This window comes from Salvelinus alpinus, chromosome 8 (assembly GCF_045679555.1).
Source record: "Salvelinus alpinus chromosome 8, SLU_Salpinus.1, whole genome shotgun sequence".
Taxonomy (NCBI): Eukaryota; Metazoa; Chordata; class Actinopteri; order Salmoniformes; family Salmonidae; genus Salvelinus; species Salvelinus alpinus.
In genome coordinates, this window is record NC_092093.1 from 1,477,261 (window position 1) to 1,503,783 (window position 26,523).

The 26,523-nt window shown below is 44.7% G+C and overlaps 1 protein-coding gene across 3 annotated transcripts in view; it reads left to right on the plus strand.

Annotated features, from left to right (window-relative positions):
* phip (pleckstrin homology domain interacting protein) overlaps positions 1-26,523 on the plus strand; it is a 111,074-nt gene that overhangs the window by 75,220 nt on the left and 9,331 nt on the right. For 2 of the 3 annotated variants that reach the window (XM_071412409.1, XM_071412411.1), the window contains exons 28-36: positions 35-117; positions 14,073-14,184; positions 14,288-14,349; positions 18,296-18,451; positions 22,728-22,848; positions 22,934-23,059; positions 25,976-26,051; positions 26,132-26,191; positions 26,340-26,477. In XM_071412409.1, coding sequence (XP_071268510.1) covers positions 35-117; positions 14,073-14,184; positions 14,288-14,349; positions 18,296-18,451; positions 22,728-22,848; positions 22,934-23,059; positions 25,976-26,051; positions 26,132-26,191; positions 26,340-26,477 — 934 coding nt within the window. The remainder of the gene's footprint in view (positions 1-34; positions 118-14,072; positions 14,185-14,287; positions 14,350-18,295; positions 18,452-22,727; positions 22,849-22,933; positions 23,060-25,975; positions 26,052-26,131; positions 26,192-26,339; positions 26,478-26,523) is intronic. The other variant, XM_071412410.1, reaches the window with a different exon arrangement.

Here is a 26,523-nt window from a genome sequence, read left to right on the forward strand (position 1 = left end):
CTACTAACATGGTATCGGTGTGTTATCATCATAGGTACCACGACATGCCTGACGTGATTGACTTCCTGGTCCTACGGCAGCAGTTTGATGATGCGAGAGTCCGCCACTGGACCATAGGTCAGTCTCTCTCTGACCAGGCTCTGATGTCTTCACAGTGTGACTCTCTCTCTGTGTCTCTGGACTAAAATAGTGCACTATATAGGGAATAGGGCTCTGGTCTATAGTAGGGCACTATGTAGGGAATAGGGCTCTGGTCTAAAGTAGTGCACTATATAGGGAATAGGGCTCTGGTCTAAAGTAGTGCACTATATAGGGAATAGGGCACTGGTCTATAGTAGGGCACTATGTAGGGAATAGGGCTCTGGTCTAAAGTAGTGCACTATATAGGGAATAGGGCTCTGGTCTAAAGTAGTGCACTATATAGGGAATAGGGCTCTGGTCTAAAGTAGTGCACTATATAGGGAATAGGGCTCTGGTCTAAAGTAGTGCACTATATAGGGAATAGGGCTCTGGTCTAAAGTAGTGCACTACATAGGGAATAAGACTCTGGTCTAAAGTAGGGCACTATATAGGGAATAGGGCTCTGGTCTAAAGTAGGGCACTATGTAGGGAATAGGACTCTGGTCTAAAGTAGGGCACTATATAGGGAATAGGGTGCCATTTGAGATGCAGACAGTCTGGATGTGGGCTAGTGTGTCTGGATGTGGACTAGTGTGTCTGGGTGTGGGCTAGTGTGTCTTGTCTGGATGTGGGCTAGTGTGTCTGTTGTCTGGATGTGGGCTAGTGTCTGTTGTCTGGGTGTGGGCTAGTGTGTCTGGATGTGGGCTAGTGTGTCTGGATGTGGGCTAGTGTGTCTGGATGTGGGCTAGTGTGTCTGGGTGTGGGCTAGTGTGTCTGGGTGTGGGCTAGTGTGTCTGGGTGTGGGCTAGTGTGTCTGGGTGTGGGCTAGTGTGTCTGGATGTGGGCTAGTGTGTCTGGGTGTGGGCTCGTGTGTCTGGATGTGGGCTCGTGTGTCTGGATGTGGGCTCGTGTGTCTGGATGTGGGCTAGTGTGTCTGGATGTGGGCTAGTGTGTCTGTTGTCTGGATGTGGGCTAGTGTGTCTGGATGTGGGCTAGTGTGTCTGTTGTCTGGATGTGGGCTAGTGTGTCTGGATGTGGGCTAGTGTGTCTGTTGTCTGGATGTGGGCTAGTGTGTCTGGATGTGGGCTAGTGTGTCTGGATGTGAACTTGTGTGTCTGGATGTAGTAGACATGGTTTTGCCTGATTAGATACATTATTCTAAGTTGTTTTACCATTGAGTGAACTAATCAATACATTTTATTTGATAATTTTAACTACATATAAACTATGTTTCATGTTTTATTTGTAATGTGAAGTGTCCTTGTCCCATCTGGTGGGCAGGTTCAGGTTAGTGATAGATGATACCTGGTGGTGTTGTAATGAGAAGTGTCCTTGTCCCATCTGGTGGGCAGGTTCAGGTTAGTGATAGATGATACCTGGTGGTGTTGTAATGAGAAGTGTCCTTGTCCCATCTGGTGGGCAGGTTCAGGTTAGTGATAGATGATACCTGGTGGTGTTGTAATGAGAAGTGTCCTTGTCCCATCTGGTGGGCAGGTTCAGGTTAGTGATAGATGATACCTGGTGGTGTTGTAATGAGAAGTGTCCTTGTCCCATCTGGTGGGCAGGTTCAGGTTAGTGATAGATGATACCTGGTGGTGTTGTAATGAGAAGTGTCCTTGTCCCATCTGGTGGGCAGGTTCAGGTTAGTGATAGATGATACCTGGTGGTGTTGTTATGTGAAGTGTCCTTGTCCCATCTGGTGGGCAGGTTCAGGTTAGTGATAGATGATACCTGGTGGTGTTGTGAAGTGTCCTTGTCCCATCTGGTGGGCAGGTTCAGGTTAGTGATAGATGATACCTGGTGGTGTTGTTATGAGAAGTGTCCTTGTCCCATCTGGTGGGCAGGTTCAGGTTAGTGATAGATGATACCTGGTGGTGTTGTAATGTGAAGTGTCCTTGTCCCATCTGGTGGGCAGGTTCAGGTTAGTGATAGATGATACCTGGTGGTGCTGTTATGAGAAGTGACCTTGTCCCATCTGGTGGGCAGGTTCAGGTTAGTGATAGATGATACCTGGTGGTGTTGTAATGAGAAGTGTCCTTGTCCCATCTGGTGGGCAGGTTCAGGTTAGTGATAGATGATACCTGGTGGTGTTGTTATGAGAAGTGTCCTTGTCCCATCTGGTGGGCAGGTTCAGGTTAGTGATAGATGATACCTGGTGGTGCTGTTATGAGAAGTGACCTTGTCCCATCTGGTGGGCAGGTTCAGGTTAGTGATAGATGATACCTGGTGGTGTTGTAATGTGAAGTTTCCTTGTCCCATCTGGTGGACAGGTTCAGGTTAGTGATAGATGATACCTGGTGGTGTTGTAATGTGAAGTGTCCTTGTCCCATCTGGGGGGCAGGTTCAGGTTAGTGATAGATGATACCTGGTGGTGTTGTAATGAGAAGTGTCCTTGTCCCATCTGGTGGGCAGGTTTAGGTTAGTGATAGATGATACTTGGTGGTGTTGTGAAGTGACCTTGTCCCATCTGGTGGGCAGGTTCAGGTTAGTGATAGATGATACCTGGTGGTGTTGTAATGAGAAGTGTCCTTGTCCCATCTGGTGGGCAGGTTCAGGTTAGTGATAGATGATACCTGGTGGTGTTGTAATGAGAAGTGTCCTTGTCCCATCTGGTGGGCAGGTTCAGGTTAGTGATAGATGATACCTGGTGGTGTTGTGAAGTGTCCTTGTCCCATCTGGTGGGCAGGTTCAGGTTAGTGATAGATGATACCTGGTGGTGTTGTTATGAGAAGTGTCCTTGTCCCATCTGGTGGGCAGGTTCAGGTTAGTGATAGATGATACCTGGTGGTGTTGTGAAGTGTCCTTGTCCCATCTGGTGGGCAGGTTCAGGTTAGTGATAGATGATACCTGGTGGTGTTGTTATGAGAAGTGTCCTTGTCCCATCTGGTGGGCAGGTTCAGGTTAGTGATAGATGATACCTGGTGGTGTTGTTATGAGAAGTGTCCTTGTCCCATCTGGTGGGCAGGTTCAGGTTAGTGATAGATGATACCTGGTGGTGCTGTTATGAGAAGTGACCTTGTCCCATCTGGTGGGCAGGTTCAGGTTAGTGATAGATGATACCTGGTGGTGTTGTAATGAGAAGTGTCCTTGTCCCATCTGGTGGACAGGTTCAGGTTAGTGATAGATGATACCTGGTGGTGTTGTAATGTGAAGTGTCCTTGTCCCATCTGGTGGACAGGTTCAGGTTAGTGATAGATGATACCTGGTGGTGTTGTAATGTGAAGTGTCCTTGTCCCATCTGGTGGGCAGGTTCAGGTTAGTGATAGATGATACCTGGTGGTGTTGTAATGAGAAGTGTCCTTGTCCCATCTGGTGGGCAGGTTTAGGTTAGTGATAGATGATACTTGGTGGTGTTGTGAAGTGTCCTTGTCCCATCTGGTGGGCAGGTTCAGGTTAGTGATAGATGATACCTGGTGGTGTTGTTATGTGAAGTGTCCTTGTCCCATCTGGTGGGCAGGTTCAGGTTAGTGATAGATGATACCTGGTGGTGTTGTTATGTGAAGTGTCCTTGTCCCATCTGGTGGGCAGGTTCAGGTTAGTGATAGATGATACCTGGTGGTGTTGTAATGAGAAGTGTCCTTGTCCCATCTGGTGGGCAGGTTCAGGTTAGTGATAGATGATACCTGGTGGTGTTGTGAAGTGTCCTTGTCCCATCTGGTGGGCAGGTTCAGGTTAGTGATAGATGATACCTGGTGGTGTTGTAATGAGAAGTGTCCTTGTCCCATCTGGTGGGCAGGTTCAGGTTGGTGGGATGATACCTGGTGGTTTTGTAATGTGAAGTGTCCTTGTCCCATCTGGTGGGCAGGTTCAGGTTAGTGATAGATGATACCTGGTGGTGTTGTAATGAGAAGTGTCCTTGTCCCATCTGGTGGGCAGGTTCAGGTTAGTGATAGATGATACCTGGTGGTGTTGTGAAGTGTCCGTGTCCCATCTGGTGGGCAGGTTCAGGTTAGTGATAGATGATACCTGGTGGTGTTGTGAAGTGTCATTGTCCCATCTGGTGGGCAGGTTCAGGTTAGTGATAGATGATACCTGGTGGTGTTGTAATGAGAAGTGTCCTTGTCCCATCTGGTGGACAGGTTCAGGTTAGTGATAGATGATACCTGGTGGTGTTGTGAAGTGTCATTGTCCCATCTGGTGGGCAGGTTCAGGTTAGTGATAGATGATACCTGGTGGTGTTGTGAAGTGTCCTTGTCCCATCTGGTGGGCAGGTTCAGGTTAGTGATAGATGATACCTGGTGGTGTTGTTATGAGAAGTGTCCTTGTCCCATCTGGTGGGCAGGTTCAGGTTAGTGATAGATGATACCTGGTGGTGTTGTGAAGTGTCCTTGTCCCATCTGGTGGGCAGGTTCAGGTTAGTGATAGATGATACCTGGTGGTGTTGTGAAGTGTCCTTGTCCCATCTGGTGGGCAGGTTCAGGTTAGTGATAGATGATACCTGGTGGTGTTGTTATGCGAAGTGTCCTTGTCCCATCTGGTGGGCAGGTTCAGGTTAGTGATAGATGATACCTGGTGGTGTTGTGAAGTGTCCTTGTCCCATCTGGTGGGCAGGTTCAGGTTAGTGATAGATGATACCTGGTGGTGTTGTGAAGTGTCCTTGTCCCATCTGGTGGGCATGTTCAGGTTAGTGATAGATGATACCTGGTGGTGTTGTGAAGTGTCCTTGTCCCATCTGGTGGGCAGGTTCAGGTTAGTGATAGATGATACCTGGTGGTGTTGTGAAGTGTCCTTGTCCCATCTGGTGGGCAGGTTCAGGTTAGTGATAGATGATACCTGGTGGTGTTGTAATGAGAAGTGTCCTTGTCCCATCTGGTGGACAGGTTCAGGTTAGTGATATATGATACCTGGTGGTGTTGTAATGAGAAGTGACCTTGTCCCATCTGGTGGGCAGGTTCAGGTTAGTGATAGATGATACCTGGTGGTGTTGTGAAGTGTCCTTGTCCCATCTGGTGGGCAGGTTCAGGTTAGTGATAGATGATACCTGGTGGTGTTGTAATGAGAAGTGTCCTTGTCCCATCTGGTGGGCAGGTTCAGGTTAGTGATAGATGATACCTGGTGGTGTTGTAATGAGAAGTGTCCTTGTCCCATCTGGTGGACAGGTTCAGGTTAGTGATAGATGATACCTGGTGGTGTTGTAATGTGAAGTGTCCTTGTCCCATCTGGTGGACAGGTTCAGGTTAGTGATAGATGATACCTGGTGGTGTTGTAATGTGAAGTGTCCTTGTCCCATCTGGTGGGCAGGTTCAGGTTAGTGATAGATGATACCTGGTGGTGTTGTAATGAGAAGTGTCCTTGTCCCATCTGGTGGGCAGGTTTAGGTTAGTGATAGATGATACTTGGTGGTGTTGTGAAGTGTCCTTGTCCCATCTGGTGGGCAGGTTCAGGTTAGTGATAGATGATACCTGGTGGTGTTGTTATGTGAAGTGTCCTTGTCCCATCTGGTGGGCAGGTTCAGGTTAGTGATAGATGATACCTGGTGGTGTTGTTATGTGAAGTGTCCTTGTCCCATCTGGTGGGCAGGTTCAGGTTAGTGATAGATGATACCTGGTGGTGTTGTAATGAGAAGTGTCCTTGTCCCATCTGGTGGGCAGGTTCAGGTTAGTGATAGATGATACCTGGTGGTGTTGTGAAGTGTCCTTGTCCCATCTGGTGGGCAGGTTCAGGTTAGTGATAGATGATACCTGGTGGTGTTGTAATGAGAAGTGTCCTTGTCCCATCTGGTGGGCAGGTTCAGGTTGGTGGGATGATACCTGGTGGTTTTGTAATGTGAAGTGTCCTTGTCCCATCTGGTGGGCAGGTTCAGGTTAGTGATAGATGATACCTGGTGGTGTTGTAATGAGAAGTGTCCTTGTCCCATCTGGTGGGCAGGTTCAGGTTAGTGATAGATGATACCTGGTGGTGTTGTGAAGTGTCCGTGTCCCATCTGGTGGGCAGGTTCAGGTTAGTGATAGATGATACCTGGTGGTGTTGTGAAGTGTCCGTGTCCCATCTGGTGGGCAGGTTCAGGTTAGTGATAGATGATACCTGGTGGTGTTGTAATGAGAAGTGTCCTTGTCCCATCTGGTGGACAGGTTCAGGTTAGTGATAGATGATACCTGGTGGTGTTGTGAAGTGTCATTGTCCCATCTGGTGGGCAGGTTCAGGTTAGTGATAGATGATACCTGGTGGTGTTGTGAAGTGTCCTTGTCCCATCTGGTGGGCAGGTTCAGGTTAGTGATAGATGATACCTGGTGGTGTTGTGAAGTGTCCTTGTCCCATCTGGTGGGCAGGTTCAGGTTAGTGATAGATGATACCTGGTGGTGTTGTGAAGTGTCCTTGTCCCATCTGGTGGGCAGGTTCAGGTTAGTGATAGATGATACCTGGTGGTGTTGTAATGAGAAGTGTCCTTGTCCCATCTGGTGGGCAGGTTCAGGTTAGTGATAGATGATACCTGGTGGTGTTGTGAAGTGTCCTTGTCCCATCTGGTGGGCAGGTTCAGGTTAGTGATAGATGATACCTGGTGGTGTTGTGAAGTGTCCTTGTCCCATCTGGTGGGCAGGTTCAGGTTAGTGATAGATGATACCTGGTGGTGTTGTGAAGTGTCCTTGTCCCATCTGGTGGGCAGGTTCAGGTTAGTGATAGATGATACCTGGTGGTGTTGTGAAGTGTCCTTGTCCCATCTGGTGGGCAGGTTCAGGTTAGTGATAGATGATACCTGGTGGTGTTGTAATGAGAAGTGTCCTTGTCCCATCTGGTGGACAGGTTCAGGTTAGTGATATATGATACCTGGTGGTGTTGTAATGAGAAGTGACCTTGTCCCATCTGGTGGGCAGGTTCAGGTTAGTGATAGATGATACCTGGTGGTGTTGTGAAGTGTCCTTGTCCCATCTGGTGGGCAGGTTCAGGTTAGTGATAGATGATACCTGGTGGTGTTGTAATGAGAAGTGTCCTTGTCCCATCTGGTGGGCAGGTTCAGGTTAGTGATAGATGATACCTGGTGGTGTTGTGAAGTGTCCTTGTCCCATCTGGTGGGCAGGTTCAGGTTAGTGATAGATGATACCTGGTGGTGTTGTGAAGTGTCCTTGTCCCATCTGGTGGGCAGGTTCAGGTTAGTGATAGATGATACCTGGTGGTGTTGTGAAGTGTCCTTGTCCCATCTGGTGGGCAGGTTCAGGTTAGTGATAGATGATACCTGGTGGTGTTGTGAAGTGTCCTTGTCCCATCTGGTGGGCAGGTTCAGGTTAGTGATAGATGATACCTGGTGGTGTTGTAATGAGAAGTGTCCTTGTCCCATCTGGTGGACAGGTTCAGGTTAGTGATATATGATACCTGGTGGTGTTGTAATGAGAAGTGACCTTGTCCCATCTGGTGGGCAGGTTCAGGTTAGTGATAGATGATACCTGGTGGTGTTGTGAAGTGTCCTTGTCCCATCTGGTGGGCAGGTTCAGGTTAGTGATAGATGATACCTGGTGGTGTTGTAATGAGAAGTGTCCTTGTCCCATCTGGTGGGCAGGTTCAGGTTAGTGATAGATGATACCTGGTGGTGTTGTAATGAGAAGTGTCCTTGTCCCATCTGGTGGGCAGGTTCAGGTTGGTGGGATGATACCTGGTGGTTTTGTAATGTGAAGTGTCCTTGTCCCTTCTGGTGGGCAGGTTCAGGTTAGTGATAGATGATACCTGGTGGTGTTGTAATGAGAAGTGTCCTTGTCCCATCTGGTGGGCAGGTTCAGGTTAGTGATAGATGATACCTGGTGGTGTTGTGAAGTGTCCTTGTCCCATCTGGTGGGCAGGTTCAGGTTAGTGATAGATGATACCTGGTGGTGTTGTGAAGTGTCATTGTCCCATCTGGTGGGCAGGTTCAGGTTAGTGATAGATGATACCTGGTGGTGTTGTAATGAGAAGTGTCCTTGTCCCATCTGGTGGACAGGTTCAGGTTAGTGATAGATGATACCTGGTGGTGTTGTGAAGTGTCCTTGTCCCATCTGGTGGGCAGGTTCAGGTTAGTGATAGATGATACCTGGTGGTGTTGTTATGAGAAGTGTCCTTGTCCCATCTGGTGGGCAGGTTCAGGTTAGTGATAGATGATACCTGGTGGTGTTGTAATGTGAAGTGTCCTTGTCCCATCTGGTGGGCAGGTTCAGGTTAGTGATAGATGATACCTGGTGGTGCTGTTATGAGAAGTGACCTTGTCCCATCTGGTGGGCAGGTTCAGGTTAGTGATAGATGATACCTGGTGGTGTTGTAATGAGAAGTGTCCTTGTCCCATCTGGTGGGCAGGTTCAGGTTAGTGATAGATGATACCTGGTGGTGTTGTTATGAGAAGTGTCCTTGTCCCATCTGGTGGGCAGGTTCAGGTTAGTGATAGATGATACCTGGTGGTGCTGTTATGAGAAGTGACCTTGTCCCATCTGGTGGGCAGGTTCAGGTTAGTGATAGATGATACCTGGTGGTGTTGTAATGAGAAGTGTCCTTGTCCCATCTGGTGGACAGGTTCAGGTTAGTGATAGATGATACCTGGTGGTGTTGTAATGTGAAGTTTCCTTGTCCCATCTGGTGGACAGGTTCAGGTTAGTGATAGATGATACCTGGTGGTGTTGTAATGTGAAGTGTCCTTGTCCCATCTGGGGGGCAGGTTCAGGTTAGTGATAGATGATACCTGGTGGTGTTGTAATGAGAAGTGTCCTTGTCCCATCTGGTGGGCAGGTTTAGGTTAGTGATAGATGATACTTGGTGGTGTTGTGAAGTGACCTTGTCCCATCTGGTGGGCAGGTTCAGGTTAGTGATAGATGATACCTGGTGGTGTTGTAATGAGAAGTGTCCTTGTCCCATCTGGTGGGCAGGTTCAGGTTAGTGATAGATGATACCTGGTGGTGTTGTAATGAGAAGTGTCCTTGTCCCATCTGGTGGGCAGGTTCAGGTTAGTGATAGATGATACCTGGTGGTGTTGTGAAGTGTCCTTGTCCCATCTGGTGGGCAGGTTCAGGTTAGTGATAGATGATACCTGGTGGTGTTGTTATGAGAAGTGTCCTTGTCCCATCTGGTGGGCAGGTTCAGGTTAGTGATAGATGATACCTGGTGGTGTTGTGAAGTGTCCTTGTCCCATCTGGTGGGCAGGTTCAGGTTAGTGATAGATGATACCTGGTGGTGTTGTTATGAGAAGTGTCCTTGTCCCATCTGGTGGGCAGGTTCAGGTTAGTGATAGATGATACCTGGTGGTGTTGTTATGAGAAGTGTCCTTGTCCCATCTGGTGGGCAGGTTCAGGTTAGTGATAGATGATACCTGGTGGTGCTGTTATGAGAAGTGACCCTGTCCCATCTGGTGGGCAGGTTCAGGTTAGTGATAGATGATACCTGGTGGTGTTGTAATGAGAAGTGTCCTTGTCCCATCTGGTGGACAGGTTCAGGTTAGTGATAGATGATACCTGGTGGTGTTGTGAAGTGTCCTTGTCCCATCTGGTGGACAGGTTCAGGTTAGTGATAGATGATACCTGGTGGTGTTGTAATGTGAAGTGTCCTTGTCCCATCTGGTGGGCAGGTTCAGGTTAGTGATAGATGATACCTGGTGGTGTTGTAATGAGAAGTGTCCTTGTCCCATCTGGTGGGCAGGTTTAGGTTAGTGATAGATGATACTTGGTGGTGTTGTGAAGTGTCCTTGTCCCATCTGGTGGGCAGGTTCAGGTTAGTGATAGATGATACCTGGTGGTGTTGTTATGTGAAGTGTCCTTGTCCCATCTGGTGGGCAGGTTCAGGTTAGTGATAGATGATACCTGGTGGTGTTGTTATGTGAAGTGTCCTTGTCCCATCTGGTGGGCAGGTTCAGGTTAGTGATAGATGATACCTGGTGGTGTTGTAATGAGAAGTGTCCTTGTCCCATCTGGTGGGCAGGTTCAGGTTAGTGATAGATGATACCTGGTGGTGTTGTAATGAGAAGTGTCCTTGTCCCATCTGGTGGGCAGGTTCAGGTTAGTGATAGATGATACCTGGTGGTGTTGTAATGAGAAGTGTCCTTGTCCCATCTGGTGGGCAGGTTCAGGTTGGTGGGATGATACCTGGTGGTTTTGTAATGTGAAGTGTCCTTGTCCCATCTGGTGGGCAGGTTCAGGTTAGTGATAGATGATACCTGGTGGTGTTGTAATGAGAAGTGTCCTTGTCCCATCTGGTGGGCAGGTTCAGGTTAGTGATAGATGATACCTGGTGGTGTTGTGAAGTGTCCGTGTCCCATCTGGTGGGCAGGTTCAGGTTAGTGATAGATGATACCTGGTGGTGTTGTGAAGTGTCATTGTCCCATCTGGTGGGCAGGTTCAGGTTAGTGATAGATGATACCTGGTGGTGTTGTAATGAGAAGTGTCCTTGTCCCATCTGGTGGACAGGTTCAGGTTAGTGATAGATGATACCTGGTGGTGTTGTGAAGTGTCATTGTCCCATCTGGTGGGCAGGTTCAGGTTAGTGATAGATGATACCTGGTGGTGTTGTGAAGTGTCCTTGTCCCATCTGGTGGGCAGGTTCAGGTTAGTGATAGATGATACCTGGTGGTGTTGTTATGAGAAGTGTCCTTGTCCCATCTGGTGGGCAGGTTCAGGTTAGTGATAGATGATACCTGGTGGTGTTGTGAAGTGTCCTTGTCCCATCTGGTGGGCAGGTTCAGGTTAGTGATAGATGATACCTGGTGGTGTTGTGAAGTGTCCTTGTCCCATCTGGTGGGCAGGTTCAGGTTAGTGATAGATGATACCTGGTGGTGTTGTAATGAGAAGTGTCCTTGTCCCATCTGGTGGGCAGGTTCAGGTTAGTGATAGATGATACCTGGTGGTGTTGTGAAGTGTCCTTGTCCCATCTGGTGGGCAGGTTCAGGTTAGTGATAGATGATACCTGGTGGTGTTGTGAAGTGTCCTTGTCCCATCTGGTGGGCAGGTTCAGGTTAGTGATAGATGATACCTGGTGGTGTTGTGAAGTGTCCTTGTCCCATCTGGTGGGCAGGTTCAGGTTAGTGATAGATGATACCTGGTGGTGTTGTGAAGTGTCCTTGTCCCATCTGGTGGGCAGGTTCAGGTTAGTGATAGATGATACCTGGTGGTGTTGTAATGAGAAGTGTCCTTGTCCCATCTGGTGGACAGGTTCAGGTTAGTGATATATGATACCTGGTGGTGTTGTAATGAGAAGTGACCTTGTCCCATCTGGTGGGCAGGTTCAGGTTAGTGATAGATGATACCTGGTGGTGTTGTGAAGTGTCCTTGTCCCATCTGTTGGGCAGGTTCAGGTTAGTGATAGATGATACCTGGTGGTGTTGTAATGAGAAGTGTCCTTGTCCCATCTGGTGGGCAGGTTCAGGTTAGTGATAGATGATACCTGGTGGTGTTGTAATGAGAAGTGTCCTTGCCCATCTGGTGGGCAGGTTCAGGTTGGTGGGATGATACCTGGTGGTTTTGTAATGTGAAGTGTCCTTGTCCCTTCTGGTGGGCAGGTTCAGGTTAGTGATAGATGATACCTGGTGGTGTTGTAATGAGAAGTGTCCTTGTCCCATCTGGTGGGCAGGTTCAGGTTAGTGATAGATGATACCTGGTGGTGTTGTGAAGTGTCCTTGTCCCATCTGGTGGGCAGGTTCAGGTTAGTGATAGATGATACCTGGTGGTGTTGTGAAGTGTCATTGTCCCATCTGGTGGGCAGGTTCAGGTTAGTGATAGATGATACCTGGTGGTGTTGTAATGAGAAGTGTCCTTGTCCCATCTGGTGGACAGGTTCAGGTTAGTGATAGATGATACCTGGTGGTGTTGTGAAGTGTCATTGTCCCATCTGGTGGGCAGGTTCAGGTTAGTGATAGATGATACCTGGTGGTGTTGTGAAGTGTCCTTGTCCCATCTGGTGGGCAGGTTCAGGTTAGTGATAGATGATACCTGGTGGTGTTGTTATGAGAAGTGTCCTTGTCCCATCTGGTGGGCAGGTTCAGGTTAGTGATAGATGATACCTGGTGGTGTTGTGAAGTGTCCTTGTCCCATCTGGTGGGCAGGTTCAGGTTAGTGATAGATGATACCTGGTGGTGTTGTAATGAGAAGTGTCCTTGTCCCATCTGGTGGGCAGGTTCAGGTTAGTGATAGATGATACCTGGTGGTGTTGTGAAGTGTCCTTGTCCCATCTGGTGGGCAGGTTCAGGTTAGTGATAGATGATACCTGGTGGTGTTGTGAAGTGTCCTTGTCCCATCTGGTGGGCAGGTTCAGGTTAGTGATAGATGATACCTGGTGGTGTTGTGAAGTGTCCTTGTCCCATCTGGTGGGCAGGTTCAGGTTAGTGATAGATGATACCTGGTGGTGTTGTAATGAGAAGTGTCCTTGTCCCATCTGGTGGACAGGTTCAGGTTAGTGATATATGATACCTGGTGGTGTTGTAATGAGAAGTGACCTTGTCCCATCTGGTGGGCAGGTTCAGGTTAGTGATAGATGATACCTGGTGGTGTTGTGAAGTGTCCTTGTCCCATCTGGTGGGCAGGTTCAGGTTAGTGATAGATGATACCTGGTGGTGTTGTGAAGTGCCCTTGTCCCATCTGGTGGGCAGGTTCAGGTTAGTGATAGATGATACCTGGTGGTGTTGTTATGAGAAGTGGCCTTGTCCCATCTGGTGGGCAGGTTCAGGTTAATGATAGATGATACCTGGTGGTGTTGTAATGAGAAGTGACCTTGTCCCATCTGGTGGGCAGGTTCAGGTTAGTGATAGATGATACCTGGTGGTGTTGTGAAGTGTCCTTGTCCCATCTGGTGGGCAGGTTCAGGTTAGTGATAGATGATACCTGGTGGTGTTGTGAAGTGTCATTGTCCCATCTGGTGGGCAGGTTCAGGTTAGTGATAGATGATACCTGGTGGTGTTGTAATGAGAAGTGTCCTTGTCCCATCTGGTGGACAGGTTCAGGTTAGTGATAGATGATACCTGGTGGTGTTGTGAAGTGTCATTGTCCCATCTGGTGGGCAGGTTCAGGTTAGTGATAGATGATACCTGGTGGTGTTGTGAAGTGTCCTTGTCCCATCTGGTGGGCAGGTTCAGGTTAGTGATAGATGATACCTGGTGGTGTTGTTATGAGAAGTGTCCTTGTCCCATCTGGTGGGCAGGTTCAGGTTAGTGATAGATGATACCTGGTGGTGTTGTGAAGTGTCCTTGTCCCATCTGGTGGGCAGGTTCAGGTTAGTGATAGATGATACCTGGTGGTGTTGTAATGAGAAGTGTCCTTGTCCCATCTGGTGGGCAGGTTCAGGTTAGTGATAGATGATACCTGGTGGTGTTGTGAAGTGTCCTTGTCCCATCTGGTGGGCAGGTTCAGGTTAGTGATAGATGATACCTGGTGGTGTTGTGAAGTGTCCTTGTCCCATCTGGTGGGCAGGTTCAGGTTAGTGATAGATGATACCTGGTGGTGTTGTGAAGTGTCCTTGTCCCATCTGGTGGGCAGGTTCAGGTTAGTGATAGATGATACCTGGTGGTGTTGTAATGAGAAGTGTCCTTGTCCCATCTGGTGGACAGGTTCAGGTTAGTGATATATGATACCTGGTGGTGTTGTAATGAGAAGTGACCTTGTCCCATCTGGTGGGCAGGTTCAGGTTAGTGATAGATGATACCTGGTGGTGTTGTGAAGTGTCCTTGTCCCATCTGGTGGGCAGGTTCAGGTTAGTGATAGATGATACCTGGTGGTGTTGTGAAGTGCCCTTGTCCCATCTGGTGGGCAGGTTCAGGTTAGTGATAGATGATACCTGGTGGTGTTGTTATGAGAAGTGCCCTTGTCCCATCTGGTGGGCAGGTTCAGGTTAATGATAGATGATACCTGGTGGTGTTGTAATGAGAAGTGACCTTGTCCCATCTGGTGGGCAGGTTCAGGTTAGTGATAGATGATACCTGGTGGTGTTGTGAAGTGACCTTGTCCCATCCAGGTGACAGGTTCAGGTCAGTGATAGATGATGCCTGGTGGTGTTGTAATTAGAAGTGACCTTGTCCCATCCAGGTGACAGGTTCAGGTCAGTGATAGATGATGCCTGGTGGTTCGGGACCATCGAGGACCAGGAGCCTTTCCAGCCTGAGTATCCAGACAGCCTGTTCCAGTGCTACAATGTTTGGTAGGTTATAACCCTTCATTAACCCTCTGTGAGCCTGCATAAGCCTGAATAAACCTTTATAACATGGGACCTCCTTTCTAATCTGTTCTATTCTCCTGTCTAGCTGGGATAACAGCGACACTGAGAAGATGAGTCCCTGGGACATGGAGCCTAACCCCAACGAGGGTAGGACACACACACACACACACGCACACACACACACACACACACACACACACACACACACACACACACACACACACACACACAGTACCAGTCAAAAGTTTGGACACACCTACTCATTCCAGTGTTTTTCTTTATTTTTACTATTTTCTACATTGTAAAATAGTAGTTAAGACATCACAACTATGAAATAACACACATGGAATCATGTAGTAACCAAAAAAGTGTTAAACAAATTCTTCAAGGTAGTTCACCTTTTGCCTTGATGACAGCTTTGCACACTCTTGGCGTTCTAAATAAATCACAGACAGTGTCACCAGCAAAGCACCATCACACCTCCTGCTTCACGGTGGGAACCACACATGCGGAGGTCATCCGTTTACCTACGCTGCGTCTCACATACACTGCGGTTGGAACCAAAAATATAACATTTGGACACATCAGACCAAAGGACAGATTTCCACCGGTCTAATGTCCATTGATCGTGTTTCTTGGCCCAAGCAAGTCTCTTCTTCTTATTGGTGTCCTTTAGTAGTGGTTTCTTTGCAGCAATTTGACCATGAAGACCTGATTCACACAGTCTCCTCTGAACAGTTGATGTTGAGATGTCTGTTACTTGAACTCTGTAGCAATTAATTTGGGCTGCAATTTCTGAGGCTGGTAACTAATGAACTTATCCTCTGCAGCAGAGGTAACTCTGGGTCTTCCTTTCCTGTGGCGGTCCTCATGAGAGCCAGTTTCATCATAGCGCTTTATGGTTTTTACAACTGCACTTGAAGAAACGTTCAAAGTTCTTGAAATGTTCCGTATTGACTGACCTTCATGTCTTAAAGTAATGATGGACTGTCATTTCTCTTTGCTTATTTGAGATGTTCTTACCATAATATGGACTTGGTATTTTACCAAATAGGGCTATCTCTTGTATAACACCCCTACCTTGTCACAACACAACTGATTGGCTCAAACGCATTAAGACGGAAAGAAATTGCACAAATTAACTTTTAAGAAGGCACACCTATTAATTGAAATACATTCCAGGTGACTACCTCATGAAGCTGGTTGAGAGAATGCCAAGAGTGTGTAAATCTGTGGGTGGCTACTTTGAAGAATCTCATAAAATGTTTTGATTTGTTTAACACTTTTTTGGTTACTACATGATTCCATATGTGTTATTTCATAGTTTTGATGTCTTCACTATTATTCTACAATGTATAAAATAGTAAAAATAAAGAAAAGCCCTTGAATGAGTAGGTGTGTCCAAACTGTTGACTGGTGCTGTATGCATTCTGATGTGTGGTCCATCAGTAGTCTGTTATTCTGATGATGTGTGGTCCATCAGTAGTCTATTGTTCTGATGATGTGTGGTCCATCAGTAGTGTGTTGTTCTGATGATGTGTGGTCCATCAGTAGTCTGTTATTCTGATGATGTGTGGTCCATCAGTAGTGTGTTGTTCTGATGATGTGTGGTCCATCAGTAGTATTGTTCTGATGATGTGGGGTCCATCAGTAGTGTGTTGTTCTGATGATGTGGGGTCCATCAGTAGTCTATTGTTCTGATGATGTGGGGTCCATCAGTAGTATTGTTCTGATGATGTGGGGTCCATCAGTAGTATTGTTCTTATGATGTGGGGTCCATCAGTAGTATTGTTCTGATGATGTGGGGTCCATCAGTAGTGTGTTATTCTGATGATGTGGGGTCCATCAGTAGTGTGTTGTTCTGATGATGTGTGGTCCATCAGTAGTGTGTTGTTCTGATGATGTGTGGTCCATCAGTAGTCTATTGTTCTGATAATGTGTGGTCCATCAGTAGTGTGTTATTCTGATGATGTGGGGTCCATCAGTAGTGTGTTGTTCTGATGATGTGGGGTCCATCAGTAGTCTATTGTTCTGATGATGTGGGGTCCATCAGTAGTGTGTTATTCTGATGATGTGGGGTCCATCAGTAGTGTGTTATTCTGATGATGTTGGGTCCATCAGTAGTGTGTTGTTCTGATGATGTGGGGTCCATCAGTAGTCTGTTGTTCTGATGATGTGTGGTCCATCAGTAGTGTGTTGTTCTGATGATGTGTGGTCCATCAGTAGTGTGTTGTTCTGATGATGTGGGGTCCATCAGTAGTGTGTTATTCTGATGATGTGGCGTCCATCAGTAGTGTGTTGTTCTGATGATGTGGGGTCCATCAGTAGTGTGTTGTTCTGATGATGTGTGGTCCATCAGTAGTCTATTGTTCTGATGATGTGTGGTCCATCAGTAGTCTATTGTTCTGATGATGTGTGGTCCATCAGTAGTCTGTTGTTCTGATGATGTGTGGACCATCAGTAGTGTGTTGTTCTGATGATGTGGGGTCCATCAGTAGTGTGTTGTTCTGATGATGTGTGGTCCATCAGTAGTGTGTTGTTCTGATGATGTGGGGTCCATCAGTAGTGTGTTGTTCTGATGATGTGTGGTCCATCAGTAGTGTGTTGTTCTGATGATGTGTGGTCCATCAGTAGTGTGTTGTTCTGATGATGTGTGGGCCATCAGTAGTCTATTGTTCTGATGATGTGTGGTCCATCAGTAGTCTGTTGTTCTGATGATGTGTGGTCCATCAGTAGTGTGTTGTTCTGATGATGTGTGGTCCATCAGTAGTGTGTTGTTCTGATGATGTGTGGTCCATCAGTAGTGTGTTGTTCTGATGATGTGTGGTCCATCAGTAGTCTATTGTTCTGATGATGTGGGGTCCATCAGTAGTGTGTTGTTCTGATGATGTGTGGTCCATCAGTAGTGTGTTGTTCTGATGATGTGGGGTCCATCAGTAGTCTGTTGTTCTGATGATGTGTGGTCCATCAGTAGTCTGTTGTTCTGATGATGTGTGGTCCATCAGTAGTCTGTTGTTCTGATGATGTGTGGTCCATCAGTAGTGTGTTGTTCTGATGATGTGTGGTCCATCAGTAGTCTGTTGTTCTGATGATGTGTGGTCCATCAGTAGTGTGTTGTTCTGATGATGTGTGGTCCATCAGTAGTCTATTGTTCTGATGATGTGTGGTCCATCAGTAGTCTGTTATTCTGATGATGTGGGGTCCATCAGTAGTCTATTGTTCTGATGATGTGTGGTCCATCAGTAGTGTGTTGTTCTGATGATGTGTGGTCCATCAGTAGTCTGTTGTTCTGATGATGTGTGGTCCATCAGTAGTGTGTTGTTCTGATGATGTGTGGTCCATCAGTAGTCTATTGTTCTGATGATGTGTGGTCCATCAGTAGTGTGTTGTTCTGATGATGTGTGGTCCATCAGTAGTCTGTTGTTCTGATGATGTGTGGTCCATCAGTAGTGTGTTGTTCTGATGATGTGTGGTCCATCAGTAGTCTGTTGTTCTGATGATGTGGGGTCCATCAGTAGTGTGTTGTTCTGATGATGTGTGGTCCATCAGTAGTGTGTTGTTCTGATGATGTGTGGTCCATCAGTAGTCTGTTATTCTGATGATGTGGGGTCCATCAGTAGTCTATTGTTCTGATGATGTGTGGTCCATCAGTAGTGTGTTGTTCTGATGATGTGTGGTCCATCAGTAGTGTGTTATTCTGATGATGTGTGGTCCATCAGTAGTGTGTTGTTCTGATGATGTGTGGTCCATCAGTAGTGTGTTATTCTGATGATGTGTGGTCCATCAGTAGTGTGTTGTTCTGATGATGTGTGGTCCATCAGTAGTGTGTTGTTCTGATGATGTGTGGTCCATCAGTAGTGTGTTGTTCTGATGATGTGTGGTCCATCAGTAGTCTATTGTTCTGATGATGTGTGGTCCATCAGTAGTGTGTTGTTCTGATGATGTGTGGTCCATCAGTAGTCTGTTGTTCTGATGATGTGTGGTCCATCAGTAGTGTGTTGTTCTGATGATGTGTGGTCCATCAGTAGTCTGTTGTTCTGATGATGTGGGGTCCATCAGTAGTGTGTTGTTCTGATGATGTGTGGTCCATCAGTAGTGTTTCCAGAGGAGCTGGGTCAGAGCGTTCCTCTCACGGAGGAGGAGCAGAGAGAGCTGCTGTATGTTCCCCTGGAAGGGGAGTGGGGCGCCGCCACGCGGAACCACGAGTGTCAACGCATCATCAACGCCATCGACCAGCTCACCACACTCGGTATGTATGGCCTCATCACTGTGAGACAGACACAGATGTAATCACCACGATGCAGAGCTCACACACTCTGACAACTATCACATATATTGTTCAATCCAGCTCATCATTGGCTTCACTTCACATAATATAATCACATCACATAATGTAATATAATCACATAACATAATATAATCACATACCATTATATAATATAATCACATAACATAATATAATCACTTCATATAATATCTTCACATAATATAATCACATCACTTAATATAATATAATCACTTCATATAATCACATCACATAATGTAATATAATCACATAATGTAATATAATCACATAACATAATATAATCACATAACATTATATAATATAATCACTTCACATAATATAATCACTTCATATAATATCTTCACATAATATAATCACATCACTTAATATAATATAATCACTTCACATATTATAATCACTTCACAGAATATAATCACTTTACATAATATAATATCATAATTTCACATAATAGAATCACTTCACATACTAGAATTATTTCACATAATATATAATTTCACATAATATAATCACTTCATATAATATGATATAATCACTTCATGCAATTTAACATAATTACATAATATAATCTCTATATATAATCACTTCACATAATAGAATCACTTCACATAATAGAATATTATAATTTCACATAATAGAATCACTTCAAATATTAGAATCACTTGACATAATAGAATCACTTTACATAATATAATCATTTCACATAATATATAATTTCACATAATAGAATCACTTCACATAATATAATAGATTCACTTCACATACTAGAATCACTTCACATACTAGAATCAATTCACATAATATAATCACTTTATATAATATCATAATTTCACATAATAGAATCACTTCAAATATTAGAATCACTTTACATAATATAATCACTTTACATAATAGAATCATTTCACATAATATATCATTTCACATCATGTAATCACTTCACATAATAGAATCATTTCACATAATATATCATTTCACATAATGTAATCATTTCACATAATAGAATTACTTCACATAATATAATTATTTCACATAATAGAATCACTTCAAATAATAGAATCACTTCACATAATAGAATCACTTCACATAATAGTGAAATAATTATATTATGTGAAGTAATTCTATTATGTGAAATGATTACATTATGTGAAATGATATATTATGTGAAATGATTCTATTATGTGAAGTGATTACATGATGTGAAATGATATATTATGTGAAATGATTCTATTATGTAAAGTGATTCTAATATGTAAAGTGATTCTAATATGTGAAGTGATTCTATTATGTGAAGTGATTCTATTATGTGAAGTGATTCTAATAGAATCACTTCAAATAATAGAATCACTTCACATAATAGAATCACTTCACATAATAGAATCACTTCACATAATAGAATCACTTCACATAATAGAATCACTTCACATATTAGAATCACTTTACATATTAGAATCACTTTACATATTGGAATCACTTTACATATTAGAATCACTTTACATATTAGAATCACTTTACATATTAGAATCACTTTACATATTAGAATCACTTTACATATTAGAATCACTTCACATAATATAATCACTTCATATAATATAATCACTTCACAGAATATAATCATTTCACGTAATATATTATCATCACTTCACATAATATATAATTTCACATAATATAATATAATCACTTGACATATAATAATATAATCACTTCACATAATATAATCACTTCACAAAATATAATATAATCACTTCACATAATAGAATCACTTCACATACTAGAATAATTTCACATAATATATAATTTCACATAATGTAATCACTTCACATGATATATAATTTCACATAATATGATATAATCACTTCATGCAATATAACATAATTACATAATATAATCTCTATATATAATATAATCACTTCACAGAATATAATCACTTCACTTTATATACTAATTTCACGTAATATATTATAATCACTTCACATAATATTATAATTTCACATAATATAATCACTTCACATAATATAATCACTTCATATAATGTAATCACTTCACAGAATATAATCACGTCACAGAATATAATCACTTCACAGAATATAATCACTTCACAGAATATAATAGAATCACTTCACATAATATAATATTATCACATAATATATTAATCACTCCACATAATATAATATAACCATTTCATAGAATATAATCACTTTACATAATATAATATTATAATTTCACATAATATAATCACTTCACATAATAGAATTACTTCACATAATAGAATTACTTCACATAATAGAATCACTTCATATAATATAAACACATTACATATTAGAATCACTTCACATAATATAATCACTTTACATAATAGATTATAATAATTTCACATAATATAATTACTTCACATAATATAATTACTTCACATAATAGAATCACTTCACATAATGTAATCACTTCACATAATATAATATAATCACTTCGCATAATATAATCACTTCACATAATATAATCACTTTACATAATATAATATCATCACTTCACATACTAGAATCACTTCACATGAAATAATCACCTCACATAATATAATATAATCACTTCACATAATATAATCATTTCAGATAATATAACCTCTGGAGAGTCCCTCTGGGGGACGTCTGGAGGGTCCCTCTGGGGGACGTCTGGAGGGTCCCTCTGGGGGGGCGTCTGAGGGTTCCTCTGGGGGGGCGTCTGGAGGGTTCCTCTGGGGGGGCGTCTGGAGGGTTCCTCTGGGGGGGCGTCTGGAGGGTCTCTCTGGGGGGGCGTCTGGAGGGTCCCTTTGGGGGGCGTCTGGAGGGTCCCTCTGGGGGGCGTCTGGAGGGTTCCTCTGGGGGGGCGTCTGGAGGGTCCCTCTGGGGGGCGTTGGGAGGGTCCCTCTGGGGGGCGTCTGGAGGGTCCCTCTGGGGGGCGTCTGGAGGGTCTCTCTGGGGGGGCGTCTGGAGGGTCCCTTTGGGGGGCGTCTGGAGGGTCCCTCTGGGGGGCGTCTGGAGGGTCCCTCTGGGGGGGCGTCTGGAGGTTCCCTCTGTGGGGCGTCTGGAGGTTCCCTCTGGGGGGCGTCTGGAGGTTCCCTCTGGGGGGCGTCTGGAGGTTCCCTCTGGGGGGCGTCTGGAGGGTCTCTCTGGGGGGGCGTCTGGAGGGTCCCTTTGGGGGGCGTCTGGAGGGTCCTTCTGGGGGGCGTCTGGAGGGTCCCTCTGGGGGGTGTCTGGAAGGTCCCTCTGGGGGGCGTCTGGAGTGTCTCTCTGGGGGGGCATCTGGAGGGTCCCTCTGGGGGGCGTCTGGAGGGTCCCTCTGGGGGGCGTCTGGAGGGTCCCTCTGGGGGGCGTCTGGAGGGTCCCTTTGGGGGGCGTCTGGAGGGTTCCTCTGGGGGGGCGTCTGGAGGGTTCCTCTGGGGGGGCGTCTGGAGGGTTCCTCTGGGGGGGCGTCTGGAGGGTCCCTCTGGGGGGCGTCTGGAGGGTCCCTTTGGGGGGCGTCTGGAGGGTCCCTCTGGGGGGCGTCTGGAGGGTCCCTCTGGGGGGCGTCTGGAGGGTCTCTCGGGGGGGCGTCTGGAGGGTCTCTCGGGGGGGCGTCTGGAGGGTCCCTTTGGGGGGCGTCTGGAGGGTCCTTCTGGGGGGCGTCTGGAGGGTCTCTCTGGGGGGCGTCTGGAGGGTCCCTCTGGGGGGCGTCTGGAGGGTCCCTCTGGGGGGCGTCTGGAGGGTCCCTCTGGGGGGCGTCTGGAGGGTCCTTCTGGAGGGTCCCTCTGGGGGGCGTCTGGAGGGTCCCTCTGGGGGGCGTCTGGAGGGTTCCTCTGGGGGGCGTCTGGAGGGTTCCTCTGGGGGGGCGTCTGGACGGTCCCTTTGGGGGGCGTCTGGAGGGTCCCTCTGGGGGGCGTCTGGAGGGTCCCTCTGGGGGGCGTCTGGAGGGTCTCTCTGGGGGGCGTCTGGAGGGTCCCTCTGGGGGGTCCTTCTGGGGGGCGTCTGGAGGGTCCCTCTGGGGGGCGTCTGGAGGGTTCCTCTGGGGGGGCGTCTGGAGGGTCCCTTTGGGGGGCGTCTGGAGGGTCCTTCTGGGGGGCGTCTGGAGGGTCCCTCTGGGGGGCGTCTGGAGGGTCTCTCTGGGGGGCGTCTGGAGGGTCCCTCTTGGGGGGCGTCTGGAGGGTTCCTCTGGGGGGCGTCTGGAGACATAGCTAACACTCTAAGTCATCTCTCCCCTCTCTCCTTTCCTCTAGATGTAGCTGTACCGTTTGCCTTCCCAGTAGATCTCCAGGCGTATCCTTCCTACTGTACTGTAGTAGCCTACCTCACGGACCTCAGCACCATACGGTGCAGGCTGGAGAACCGCTTCTACAGGTACCGCTCTCGGGGTGTGTGTGACAACAATGTTTGTGACGAATGTGTATGAGAGAACAGCATGTTAATCTCTCTCCACCCCTAGGCGTATGTCATCGTTGATGTGGGAGGTGCGTTATATTGAACACAACGCTCAGACCTTTAATGAAACTGGAGCCTTCATCGTTAAAACGGCCAAGTTCGTCTCTGACCTCATGCTCAGCTTCATCAAGTAAGACTCTACTGTTACTAGATATTATACCCTTACATAATAACTATAGTTATAGCTGTTACTGTAATGATAGTACACTGGCATATACCTGTTACTGTAATGATAGTACACTGGCATATAACTGTTACTGTAATGATAGTACACTGACATATAACTGTTACTGTAATGATAGTACACTGGCATATAACTATAGTTATAGCTGTTACTGTAATGATAGTACACTGGCATATACCTGTTACTGTAAGGATAGTACACTGACATATAACTGTTACTGTAATGATAGTACACTGGCATATACCTGTTACTGTAATGATAGTACACTGGCATATAACTGTTACTGTAATGATAGTACTGGTATGTAACTGTTACTGTAATGATAGTACACTGGTATATACCTGTTACTGTAATGATAGTACACTGGCATATAACTATAGTTATACCTGTTACTGTAATGATAGTACACTGGCATATACCTGTTACTGTAAAGATAGTACACTGACATATACCTGTTACTGTAATGATAGTACACTGGTATATACCTGTTACTGTAATGATAGTACACTGGTATATACCTGTTACTGTAATGATAGTACACTGGTATATACCTGTTACTGTAATGATAGTACACTGGTATATAACTGTTACTGTAATGATAGTACACTGGTATATACCTGTTACTGTAATGATAGTACACTGGTATATACCTGTTACTGTAATGATAGTACACTGGTATATACCTGTTACTGTAATGATAGTACACTGACATATAACTGTTACTGTAATGATAGTACACTGGTATATACCTGTTACTGTAATGATAGTACACTGGTATATACCTGTTACTGTAATGATACTACACTGGTATATAACTGTTACTGTAATGATAGTACACTGGTATATAACTATAGTTATACCTGTTACTGTAATGACAGTACACTGGCATATAACTGTTACTGTAATGATAGTACACTGACATATAACTGTTACTGTAATGATAGTACACTGGTATATAACTATAGTTATACCTGTTACTGTAATGATAGTACACTGGCATATTACTATAGTTATAACTGTTACTGTAATGATAGTACACTGACATATAACTGTTAATGTAATGATAGTACACTGGTATATACCTGTTACTGTAATGATAGTACACTGGCATATAACTGTTACTGTAATGATAGTACACTGGCATATAACTGTTACTGTAATGATAGTACACTGGTATATAACTGTTACTGTAATGATAGTACACCGACATATACCTGTTACTGTAATGATAGTACACTGGTATATAACTATAGTTATACCTGTTACTGTAATGATAGTACACTGACATATAGCTGTTACTGTAATGATAGTACACTGGCATATAACTGTTACTGTAATGATAGTACACTGGCATATAACTGTTACTGTAATGATAGTACACTGGCATATAACTGTTACTGTAATGATAGTACACTGGTATATAACTATAGTTATACCTGTTACTGTAATGATAGTACACTGGTATATAACTATAGTTATAGCTGTTACTGTAATGATAGTACACTGGCATATAACTGTTACTGTAATGATAGTACACTGGTATATAACTGTTACTGTAATGATAGTACACTGGCATATAACTGTTACTGTAATGATAGTACACTGGTATATAACTGTTACTGTAATGATAGTACACTGGTATATAACTGTTACTGTAATGATAGTACACTGGTATATAACTATAGTTATAGCTGTTACTGTAATGATAGTACACTGGCATATACCTGTTACTGTAATGATAGTACACTGGTATATAACTGTTACTGTAATGATAGTACACTGGCATATAACTGTTACTGTAATGATAGTACACTGGCATATAACTGTTACTGTAATGACAGTACACTGGCATATAACTGTTACTGTAATGATAGTACACTGGCATATAACTGTTACTGTAATGATAGTACACTGGCATATAACTGTTACTGTAATGACAGTACACTGGCATATAACTGTTACTGTAATGACAGTACACTGGCATATAACTGTTACTGTAATGACAGTACACTGGCATATAACTGTTACTGTAATGATAGTACACTGGCATATAACTATAGTTATAGCTGTTACTGTAATGATAGTACACTGGCATATACCTGTTACTGTAATGATAGTACACTGGTATATACCTGTTACTGTAATGATAGTACACTGGTATATAACTATAGTTGTAACTGTTACTGTAATGATAGTACACTGGCATATACCTGTTACTGTAATGATAGTACACTGGTATATAACTGTTACTGTAATGATAGTACACTGGTATATAACTATAGTTGTAACTGTTACTGTAATGATAGTACACTGGTATATACCTGTTACTGTAATGACAGTACACTGGCATATACCTGTTACTGTAATGACAGTACACTGGCATATACCTGTTACTGTAATGATAGTACACTGGTATATAACTGTTACTGTAATGACAGTACACTGGTATATAACTGTTACTGTAATGATAGTACACTGGCATATAACTGTTACTGTAATGATAGTACACTGGTATATAACTATAGTTGTAACTGTTACTGTAATGATAGTACACTGGTATATACCTGTTACTGTAATGACAGTACACTGGCATATACCTGTTACTGTAATGACAGTACACTGGCATATAACTGTTACTGTAATGACAGTACACTGGTATATACCTGTTACTGTAATGATAGTACACTGGTATATAACTGTTACTGTAATGATAGTACACTGGTATATAACTGTTACTGTAATGATAGTACACTGGCATATAACTATAGTTATAGCTGTTACTGTAATGATAGTACACTGGCATATACCTGTTACTGTAATGACAGTACACTGGTATATAACTGTAGTTTCTCTCTCTCTCAGGGACCAAACTCTGCCCGACATTATTCCTCTCTACAACTCCATGAAGAAGAATGCTTTCTCCGACACCGAGGATGAGGTGTGTGTTTGGCATTGTCACTACTCCATGTGTGTGAACTAAATATAATTTATCTATGCTCTGTTTCCATGGTGTTGTAGGATGATGAAGATGATGATGAAGATGCTGATGCTCCTGCAACATCCACACGGAACAAGAAGGTGACACACACACACAGGCAGCCCAATTATTGGCAAAAGATCTGATCTGATTAGGGTAAAAAATATCAGAATTGTGCTGCCTGTGTAAACGTACCATACCCACTCATTGTTGGCGTTGTGCTGACATGGTGGTCTGTTTGTGTGTTAGGGTGGTGGGGGTGTGAGGCGAGGTCTTCCCCGGTCCTTTGATCCCTGGCGGCGGCGCTGCAGGAATCTACTAGACCTGCTGTTCCAGTGTGAAGACTCTGAACCCTTCAGACAGCCTGTCCACCTGGAGCAGTACCCTGTAAATACCTGTCTAACTATAACTGTCTGTCCACCTGGACCAGTAC